General features: G+C 60.7%; 1 protein-coding gene across 1 annotated transcript in view; it reads left to right on the top strand.

Moving 5' to 3' along the window:
• DHX37 (DEAH-box helicase 37) overlaps positions 1–10803 on the top strand; it is a 30933-nt gene that overhangs the window by 17987 nt on the left and 2143 nt on the right. The window contains exons 9-22 of the mRNA XM_007125164.4: positions 313–414; positions 631–745; positions 1356–1451; positions 1655–1737; positions 2449–2596; positions 3032–3108; positions 3433–3665; positions 5689–5800; positions 7188–7294; positions 7448–7636; positions 8056–8180; positions 8275–8391; positions 9647–9819; positions 10601–10715. Coding sequence (XP_007125226.1) covers positions 313–414; positions 631–745; positions 1356–1451; positions 1655–1737; positions 2449–2596; positions 3032–3108; positions 3433–3665; positions 5689–5800; positions 7188–7294; positions 7448–7636; positions 8056–8180; positions 8275–8391; positions 9647–9819; positions 10601–10715 — 1792 coding nt within the window. The remainder of the gene's footprint in view (positions 1–312; positions 415–630; positions 746–1355; positions 1452–1654; positions 1738–2448; positions 2597–3031; positions 3109–3432; positions 3666–5688; positions 5801–7187; positions 7295–7447; positions 7637–8055; positions 8181–8274; positions 8392–9646; positions 9820–10600; positions 10716–10803) is intronic.

Raw genomic sequence — 10803 nt, 5'->3', positions numbered from 1 at the left:
GCGGCATGTGGGGTCTTCCCGGACCGGGGCTCGAACCCGTGTCCCCAGCATTGGCAGGCGGATTCTTAACCACCGCGCCACCGGGGAAGTCCCCTCGGGGGTATCTTAAGGGCTCCTTTAACAAGCCACTGCCGCCCACTTCTTCCACTTTTTCTTAGCTCTTTGGCAACCAGAAAGAGGACTGAGGATTGGGGCGGGGTGGGGCTGGAGGGAGGCTGGGAGGGCAGGGCAGCTCTCCCCCAAGGGCCCCCTCCACCAGTCAGTGTTCCTGGCCCCGGGTGGCTACGGGTCCCCGGGTCTGTCGTCCCCCAGAGGCACGTGCCACTGAAGCTGCTCATCATGTCGGCCACGCTGCGCGTGGAGGACTTCACCCAGAACCAGCGGCTCTTCGCCCAGCCGCCCCCGGTCATCAAGGTACCGCCCAGGCCGGGGTCTCAGGGCGCTGGGGGAGGCCGGGCCCCTCTGTCAACTGCGACAGAGCGCAGGACGCCTGCTGCGGGGGAGATGGGTGGGATCGTAGCACCAGACGGAGACCTTCGTGGTCAGAGGGTTCAGGGAAGGGGAGGGCCCGGGCCTGGGCTCAGGTGACCCCTGACCCCCGACCCCGTGCTTCCCCGGGCATCCTCTTAGGTTGAGTCCCGGCAGTTCCCGGTGACCGTGCATTTTAACAAGCGGACGCCGCTGCAGGACTACGGCGGGGAGTGCTTCCGGAAGGTGTGCAAGATCCACCGCACGCTGCCCGCAGGTGAGGCCCCGGCCAGGAGGAGGTGGTCCTCCGCTTGCAGACCCGGGGTGCAGGCTGCGGGGGCTCAGTGGTCACTTGGCCTCGCCGTGCCGCAGGGCCCGCACTGGTCCCAGAGCGCTCACAGCAGCTGCCCTGCCATGTTCCGCCCCGAGGGTCGCGAGGCTTCAGGGACTAACTGGGTAGGGGGTGAGGGGGTGGAGGGTGCCTTTTGTCCCCACAGACACGGGGCAGGTGTGGACACACCTGTGTCTCACGCCTGAGCCCCTCACGGTTCGCACCGTATCCCTGCGGCACGTGCCCGTTCGTTCCGTTCACCAGGTGATGGACGCTTGGGTTGCTCCCGCTTGCCCGGAGTAGAGCTGCTTTCCCCGTCTTTCGGGCTCATACCGGGGACGGGCTGCCGGCTCCCGCAGGAACCGCTGAGCTCCTCGTCCCAGTGCCCGCGGCGTGCGGGCAGCCGCCCGTTGCTCGTCTGGGCCTCCGCAGCCCTGGTTTGATCAGCACTTCCTTGCGCCCCAGCTCTCAGATCAAGGCCTGGCACACGCTTATGGCCGAGGCAGCATCTGCTGCGTGAACGAGCGGGTCACGGCGGGGCTGCTTCTCCCCGCAGGCGGCATCCTCGTGTTCCTGACGGGGCAGGCAGAGGTGCACGCGCTGTGCCGCCGGCTGAGGAGAGCCTTCCCGGTTGCCAGGCGCGGGCCTCCAGGTAACCCCAAGCTGCAGCCCCTCACCCAAGAGGCTGCGGGCGGTCAGCCTGGGCTTCGGAGCCTCCCCCGAAAGAGCCAGCCCTTTACCGCCCTCGCGCCCCCCCAGTGAACGGTGATCGATGCAGTGACCTTACCCTGGACCCTGTTGGCCTGGCACCGGCCACAGGATGGCTTTCTCCCTAACTTGCCCATCTCTTCCCAGAAAAGGACGATCAGAAGGATTCGGTAGAAGAAGTGCGGAGGTTTAAGAAGTCGCAGGCTCGGGCGAGGAAGGCCAAGGCCACGGTACGCGGAGGCCGGAGGGGGCGGCCCAGGCTCTGCAGCCGCCTTGTCCATGTGGTGGCCGCTAGCCCCGTATGGCTGCACTGATGTAAATTTAATTAAAACCAAATAAAATTAAGATTCAACTCCTCAGTCGTGTTAGACACATTTCAGGTGCCCAGTGGCCACCTGGGGCTGTTGGTGGCCATATTGGGCAGCAGGGGTCTAGAACCTTCCTGCCGTGGAGGGAGGGGTTGACTGGTGCCGCTCCGGAGGCTGCAGGGTGGGCTGCGACTTCAAACATTCCAGGCTCCCTGTACTGGGGGCCTGGAGGAAGTTTCTGGAAGGCCCAGCCCCGAGCCCTGAGCAGGGCCTGCATGGATGCCCAGGGAGGGTCGGACAAGGGAAAGGGACCCCTCATGCTTGCCGAAGAGCTGCGGGGGCGGGACGGCCGGGCGTGGGGGGCATTCACCCCAGGGCGTCTGCACGACGTCACTTCTGCTTTTACAGCGTGCCAGGCAGTGGTCTCAGGGCTGCCTGTGTGTTAGCTCGTAGCATCCTCACGGAAGCCCTTCGAGAAGTCCCGTGATCGTCCCCAACTCTTAGATGAGGACACTGAGGCAGGACGGGATCGAGTGACCCGCCCAGGGTCACGTGGCCGCGGCTCTGCTCCCAACGCCGGTCTCTACGCAGGGTCCCTCGCAGCCCGCAGTGCTGATGTCTTGTTTACCGTAGGCGCTGCCCCAGATCAGTTTGGACAATTACTCGGTGTTGCCAGCGGGCGAAGGTGACGAGGACAGGGGAGCGGAAATGGACGAGGAGGACGAGGAGGCCCTGGGCTCCGACCTGGACCTGGACTTAGGGGACGACGGGACGGACGGAGGTGGGACCCGCCGGGGCCTCTGCTCCCACCGCATGGGCTTGGGTTGAGCGATGCGCCCTCTCCAGCAGCGAGCCCCAAGGGAGCTGGGGTTCCTGCTGGCTCCTGAGCTCCTGAAACCGCCTGACACAGAGGAGGCCCTCAGGTCTCTGTTGTGCCGGTTGTAACGGGGGCGCCACCCCCGGGCTTGGCTTTGCTGGGTGAACGCAGGCCTTGGGGCTTTGGCGGGGGCAGAATCAAGCCCTTAGGGGTCCCCACACAGGGCCTGGGGCTCTTCCGAGGAGGAGATGCTGCAGCGTGGCTGGCTTTGCCGACCCGCTCTGCCGGTGCCCGGGGTTGAGCCCTGGCAGCGGGGCTGCAGGGGGGCCTCCCGGCAGAGCGGGCGGGGGTGCTGGGCAGCGGGGGAGCGGGTGCAGCAGGCCTCTGCCTCCCCTGCAGCTGAGCAGCCCGATGCCTCGCTTCCCCTCCACGTGCTCCCTCTCTACTCTCTGCTGGCCCCGGCGAAGCAGGCACAGGTAACCGTGCGGGGCCTGGCATGGATGCCCGGGGTGGGGGGGCACCCACAGGCGTTGAGGTGGGAGCAGGTCAGGCCCCGCGTCACCCTGTCCATCAGCTGTGTGATCAGCGCCCCAGACTTCTGTGACGGCATTGGGATCTCCTGCTAGGAGGACGGAAACACTCCCTCGTTTAGTTTGGGAGCCGTGGCCCGGGGTGAGGAGAGGCACCTCCAGGTCCTGCCCCGCCTGGCTGGCTTCTTCTGACCTCTGTCCCACGAATTCTTCCCTGACTCTGGTGGGACAAAGGTCAGTTTTCTTGTTGCTCCCGTGCCCCCATCCTAGGTCTTCCAACCTCCCCCAGAGGGGACACGGCTGTGTGTTGTGGCCACCAATGTGGCCGAGACGTCCCTCACCATCCCGGGCATCAAGTACGTGGTGGACTGTGGAAAGGTCAAGAAGCGGTACTACGACCGTGTCACCGGCGTGTCCTCCTTCCGCATCACCTGGGTCTCCCAGGCCTCGGCCGATCAGCGGGCAGGACGCGCGGGCCGGACGGAGCCCGGCCACTGCTACAGGTGGGGCTCCCAGAGGCCCCTCCAGTGACGTTGGGGCCACTGTGCAGCGGTCACCCACCCACGGGCGAGGAAAGGGGGGTCCCGTGTCCTGCTGGAAACCGTCCTTCACACCCCCGTTTTTCTGTTGGCTTTCAGGCACTTGCGTTATTTCTTTATTCTGCTACTGACGTCAGGCCCTGTGTTTATTAGCACCTCGATTTTTGTTTTGTTTTATTAACACCTTTTTTGAGGTAAAGTTCACATACCATAAAACTCACCGTTTAAAGTGTGCGATTCTGTGGCTTTTAGTATATTTACAGTGTTGTGCAGCCATCACCACTATTAATTTTTAAACGTTCTCTTCACCCCAAAAGAGACCGCATTTATCAGTTGTACCCATTAATCAGTTTCTCCCTGCATCTCCCTACCACGCCCAACCCACCAGCGCCCAGCAACCACTCATCTACTTCCTGTCTCTACGGACGTGCTCATTCTGGACATTTTCTGTAAATGGAATCGGACAATATGTGGCCTTTCGTGTCTGGCTTCTTTCACTCAACATCATGTTTTCAAGGTTCATCCACACTGTTGCCTGTGTCAGTGCTTCATTCCTTTTTTTTTTTTTTTTTTTTTTTTTTTTTGCGGTTCGCGAGGCTCCGGACGCGCAGGCTCAGCGGCCACGGCTCACGGGCCCAGCCGCTCCGCGGCACGTGGGAGCTTCCCGGACCGGGGCGCGAACCCGCGTCCCCTGCGTCGGCAGGCGGACTCTCAACCGCTGCGCCACCAGGGAAGCCCTTCATTCCTTTTAATGGCTGAGTGACACGCTGTTGCGTGAAGGGACCGCATCTCACTGTCCGTTCATCTGTTGATAGACTCTTGGCTTGCGTCCACATTTTGTCCACTGTGAATAGTGCTGCTGTGAACATTCATGTACGAGTATTTGAACGTCTGTTCCCATGCCTCTCGGGTATATACCTAGGAGTAGAATTGCTGGGTTGTACGATGACTCTGTGTTTCGCATTTTGAGGAACGACCAGACTGTTTTCCACGGCGGCTACTCCATTTTATCTACACATTCTCACCAGCAGTGTGTGAGGGTTCTAATTTCTCTACATCTCACCAATGCTTGCTATTTTCTACTTTATAAAAATGAAAGTACAAGGTGGTATCTCACAGTGGTCTTGGTTTGCATTTCTCTAATGACGTTGAGCATCTTTTCACGTGCTTACGGGCCATTTGTATGTGTTCTCTGGAGGGGTGTCTATTCAGATCTGTCATTTTTTTTTCTCTTTATAGTATTTGTTATTTTAATTTATTTACTTACTTGGTTGTGCCAGGTCTTAGTTGCAGCAGGCGGGCTCCATTGGCAGGCTCTTTAGTTGTGGCTCATGGGCTCCTTAGTTGCGGCTTGCGGGCTCCATAGTTGTGGCATGCGAACTCTTAGTTGCGGCATGCATGTGGGATCTAGTTCCCTGACCAGGGATCGAACCTGGGCCCCCTGCATTGGGAGCGTGGAGTCTTAACCACTGCGCCACCAGGGAAGTCCCTGTCTTTTATTTTTCGGTCAGGTTGTTTGTCTTTTGATTCGTGAGTTGTAAGTGTTCTTTGTATAATCCTAGTGTTGGATCCTTGTCAGAGGTATCATTGGCAAATATTTTCTCCCAGTCTGTATGCTGGGTTTTATTTTTTCGTTTTCAATAGCTGTATGCTGTTCTTTTCAACATTGCTTTACATTACAAAAGAAAAGAAAATTGAGAAACTATGCCAAGAAAACTGGTAAGCAATAAAGTAGTTAAAACGTCCCGAGTGCCGTGTGCCAGGCAGTTCTAAGCAGTCTATGTGAAGATACCTGAAGTATCTTTACCAATACCAACGGGGCAGCTGCTCTGTTCGCCCGTTTCACAGGTGAGGAAAGTGAGGCAGGAAGGGGGCAAACGGCTCGCCTAGTAAAGTGGTGGAGTCAAGATTCAGTGCCAGGTAGTTGGGCTGAGTTTCTTCCTCATTTACGTCACGTTTCTTAGTCTCTGGTGCGTCCTTCTCTCAGACTCTATTCATCTGCGGTTTTCGGTGACTTTGAGAAGTTCCCCCCTCCTGAAATCACCCGGAGACCTGTCGAAGACCTGACCCTTCAGATGAAAGCTCTCAACATTGAAAAGGTCAGTTGCAGCCCTAGCCCTGCCATCACGCCACTGATCTGCCAGGGTACCTGTGTCCAGTCTGGTGGGCAAGGGCGACCCCAGCCCCTCGCGGGCTGTTCCTCCTTCCCTGTGGCCCAGGAAGCCCTAGGAGCTGAGCCCTGTGGTGCTTACCCAGCCCCCTGGCGGTTTCTTGTGGGCCCCCCACCTCCCAGTGCTGCACCCACTGAGTGTGTCCAGGGGTGCGCGCCTCTGCCCTGCTCCGGGAGGGCCGGTGCAGCAGAGAGAGCCACCCCCATCAGCAGTCAGCCCCAGCCCCCCCTTCCCCCCAGCCCCCCCTTCCCCCCAGCCCCTGACAACCACAAGGCTGCTTTCTTGCTGTCCCTGTGGATTTTACATTTTGGACATTTCATAAAAATGGAATCATATGATACTTGTCCTTTTTCGTCTGGCTTCTTCCACTCAGCATCGTGGCTTGTCTTTGGGGGGGTTTTTTTTAGCCAATGTAAACTTCATTTATCAGTTCGATACACAGTAAGATAATATAAAAGATAGAATCATGCTTTTCATTGCTCAACGTTTTTACATTAGTTATGTTTGGTATTTTATTTTCACTGTCAAAGAACCTAGCTGACAGTTTGAATCAGAGTCAGCTTATTTCAGCAAATATTACCATTCGATACCTGTCTTTTATTTCTGTCGTTTGGCTAATCCACGGCTGCACTTAGCAGCGTTGTGTTTTAAAGGCTCGTGCACACTGTAGCACGTGTCCGAATTGCGTTCCTTTGTCCGGCTGAGTCACGTTCCGTCGTGTGGACGGACCCTGGTTTATCCATCTATGGGTGGGTAGTTGGGCCGTCCCCACCTTTTGGCTGCCGTGCCTCGTGGTGCTGTGTGACCATTTACGTACAGATGTTTACCTGAATGCTTGTTTTGAGTTGGTCACTCCGAGGTGCCACCATCCCTGACCCCGGTCACCCCGTCCCCGGATCATCCCACTGTCTGGGCACGTGTTCTCCTGTGACGACGCTTATTCTCGCGTTTGCTCACTGGTCGTCTGTGGCCCCTTCTGGCTGAGTGAAAGCCCAATGGAGGCTGAGTCCTTGTCTTGTTTTTCTCTGTCTCCGTCGCCAAGCACAGCCTCTGGCGCACGTGAGGTGCTCAGTGCCTGCTTTGGAGTTAGTGGATGACGTGAAGGAAGGAAGGAAGAGGGCCTTTGGCGTTTCCCCAGCACGTGGACTTTGCGTGTGTCCAGGCCCCCGTGTGCCGTGTTCTGAGCGCGGGTGGTGCTCAGAGGGCCGGCGGCTGGAGCCCCGTCCTCCTGCCAGGCCTGGCCTTGCTCCCCCCGCGGTCCCCTGCTCCCTCCTCCGCGGTGCCCCGTCTCCTGCCACGTCTCCCCGTGTCCCAGGTCATCAACTTCCCCTTCCCGACGCCCCCCTCCGCGGAGGCCCTCATCGCCGCCGAGGAGCTGCTGATCGCACTGGGTGCCCTGCAGGCGCCCCCAAAAACAGAAAGGTAGGGCGGGAGCTCGGGGGAAGTGGGGAGCCCGGGTCCCGCCCCATTCTCTGCCCTCTGCCCTCTCCCGAGCTGACCGAGCCCCAGGTCTCTTGGCGCCGAAGGCTTCTCGTGGAGCCTTCCCCGCACCCATCACAGGCCTCCATCCTCCAGGGTGAAGCAGCGGCAGAGGTCCCGGTGGAGCTGCCCCGTCACTGAGCTGGGCAGGACCATGGCCACGTTCCCCGTGGCACCGCGCTACGCCAAGATGCTGGCGCTGAGCAGGCAACACGGCTGCCTGCCGTACGCCATCACCGTCGTGGCCGCCATGACTGTCCGGGAGCTGTTTGAGGAGCTGGACAGGTGGGGGCCGGGCGCTGGGCATTCGGGGGCCGCCTGCCCTTGGCTGAGCGATGGTGTGGAGCCTGGCCTCCTGGGGCATCACTGACTTGCTGAGTGGTCTCGTGCGAGACCCTCGCCCGCCCTGCGCCTGGCAGTGCTCCGATCTCTGCCCATCTCTGTTTGTTTTTGGTTTTGGCCACGCCAAAACACCGTGTACCTTGTGGGATCCTAGTTCCCCGACCAGGGATCCAACCCGTGCCCCCCGCGGTGGACGCGCCGAGCCCTAACCACTGGGCCGCCGGGGAAGGCCCACGACCGTGGTCATGGTGATCAGTGACCCCAGCAGGCATTTTCCGGGCCCACCCTGAGTAACTGGCGTGTTCCCCGCCTCTGCAGCCGCACGCGGCCAGGGCAACAGCCTGGGTGGTGTGTGTTCGCAGGCCAGCTGCCAGCGACGAGGAGCTCGCCAGGCTGAAGGGCAAGCGGGCCCGGGTAGCCCAGATGAAGAGGATCTGGGCGGGGCAGGGAGCCTCTCTGAAACTCGGGGACCTCATGGTGCTGCTGGGTGAGTGCCCTGCGTGGCGTGGAGTGTGGCTGGTGGGGAGGTCACGCGGGGTGGGACGGGGCAGCGAGAATGAGTGACACCCCCCCATCCACAGGCGCCGTGGGAGCCTGCGAGTACGCGGGCTGCTCTCCCCAGTTCTGCGAGGCCAACGGGCTGCGGTATAGGGCCATGATGGAGATCCGGCGCCTGAGGGGCCAGCTGACCACTGCGGGTATGAGAACTTGACCCTGTTGACGTTTAAAGTCGCTTTTGAGCGACGTCACCCACGTACAGTCGATCTCCGTTATTCGCAGATTCCACATTTGCGAATTCACCTCTTGGTTAAAATCTGTTTTAGCGCTTGCCACTTCTGTGGTCCTTCGAGGACACGCGCACGAGCAGGGCAGTGACATGTGCACGCTCTCCCGTCAGGCTGTCTGTCCATCTCATCCTTTCCTTGGTGACATCCCTCTCGTCACCCGTTGTCCCGGCTCTGGCCTGGACCGGCCGCTGGCCGCACCTCCTGCCCAGCTGCCTCACGCAGGGGTCCCTGCTCCCGAGTAGGGTCCGGCCCTGGTTTGTTTCTCCAGCAGTGGAAGGGGCCCCTCTTGTTGGAGTCGGGGAGCAGCTGACGGTTCAGCCCCTGCTTTCCGCTCCTGTTGGTCTGAGTGGTGGGGACCGGACCTGTTTGAAGCCACATTCGGGCTGGGCGTGGGTGGCAGGTCTTCTGCGTCCTGTCCCAGTGTTCTGCCTTCTTCCTGTTTCTTTCCTCTTCTCTCTCTTTTTAAGTTAAACAACATAGGTTTCACTGAAGGTTTTGTAGAGAAGACAGATTTACATTGCAAACCTCAGAACAGAAAGCCCTGGACTTCCCCGGCGGTCCCGTGGTTAGAACCCCATGCTTCCACCGTCGGGCCACGGGTTCGGTCCCCGGTCGGGGAGCTAAGATCCGCGAGCCCACTCTCCCCACCTGCCTCCCCCGTCCTGCTCCTCTCGTTTTTTCCCTGCCGCCGCCTCCCGCCACAAGCAGCAGGGCCCGGAGCCCCACCTCCTTTCTCCCCACCTGCGAAGTGCTCCAGAGCCTCAGGTCCTTCTCTCGCAGAAGAAGGAGGCCTCGCCCTGCGTCTCGCGCCTGGGCGCAGCAGCGCAGGGCCCTCGAGGGGAGAGGCGGTCTCCACGCCTGTCCTGCTCAGAGCGCGTGACTCATCTGTCACGTCTCCTGGCTGGGCGTGCTCCCTGCCCCAAGGCCGGCGGGGAGTCGAGTGCGAGCTCTCGCGGCAGCACAGTCCGCCGCCCACGAGGGAAGTGGGGTTTTGTCCCAAGGACGAGGCAGACGTGGGTGTGGGTGGGTGTCCTCGGTGGACGGGGGCCGAGATGCGCAGGTCGCTGGGGCCAGAGCTCCGAGCTGAGCGGCGTGGGGCCTTCCAGAAGGCCGGGCGGAGCCAGCCCCCGCCTCGCCTTCCTCACGCCTGGATCTCCCCCACCAGTCAACGCCATGTGCCCCGAGGCCGGGCTCTTCGTGGACCCCAAGATGCAGCCGCCTTCCGAGAGCCAGGTGACCTACCTGCGGCAGATCGTGACGGCCGGCCTGGGTGACCACCTGGCCCGCAGGGTCCACAGTGAGGACCTGCTGGACGACAAGTGGAAGAACGCCTACAAGGTTGGACGCTGGCTCGGGGACCGGCAGCGGGGCAGTCGCGGCGGCGCCCGGGCCCCCCGCCCTCCCTGCCCTCCGTCTCACGTCCGGGCAGCCTGGGCCCTCCAGCTCTGGGCAGCGTCAGGACGCCTGTGAGGGGCAGCCGGCGGGACCCTTGGGTGTGGGTGGGCCTGTCCTCCCGGGTCGCGGGTCCCGCTGCCTCTGGCAAGGTCCCCGCCCAGGGCCAAGGTGGAGTGACGGTGCAGCCACTTCTCCCTTTGGGCGTGAGCTTCACCCCAGCTTCACTGAATGGAGGTAGGAGCACATCTCATACAACTTGCCCTCGTGAAGTGGACAATTCAGGGGGTTTTAGTCTGTTCAGAGTTGTGTCCCCATCACCAGTTAATTTCAGAACGTTTTTCTTACCCCAAAGACTGGGGATAGGCATTGCGGTCACTCCCCATTTTCTCTCGAGTCTCCCCACCCCGTGAATCTCTTTTCTGTCTCTACGGATTTGCTATTCTACGCGTTGCACACGAACGGGATCCTCCACCGCGTGGCCTCTTGCACTGGCTTCCTTCGCTCAGTGCTGCGTTTTCTGGCGGGTCACGCTGCAGCCCGTGTCAGTACCTCTCACGGCGGGGTACGCGCTCCGTCAGCGGACACGCCGCCAGGGTAGCCGTTCGTCGGTTGACGGATGCGCTCCTGCTTTCCTGGCTGAGGGTGTACCTGGATTCAGGGGGTCAGCCTCACCTGGCGCTCACGCATCCCCCAGGCTCACGCCCACCCACCGTCTCTCTCGCAGACCTCCCTCCTCGACGACCCGGTCTTCATCCACCCCAGTTCCGTGCTCTTCAGGGAGCTCCCTGAGTTTGTGGTCTACCAGGAAATTGTGGAGACCACCAAGATGTACATGAAAGGTAGCGCAGCTGGCCAGCCCCTCGCCTGACCCGCGTGGCTCTGGTGAGCCGTGTCGCTGGATCCTTGAGGGGAGAACCCATGAGCCCC

The sequence above is a fragment of the Physeter macrocephalus genome, chromosome 19, assembly GCF_002837175.3.
Source record: "Physeter macrocephalus isolate SW-GA chromosome 19, ASM283717v5, whole genome shotgun sequence".
Classification (NCBI taxonomy): Eukaryota; Metazoa; Chordata; class Mammalia; order Artiodactyla; family Physeteridae; genus Physeter; species Physeter macrocephalus.
This window is presented reverse-complemented; position numbering and strand designations above follow the sequence as displayed.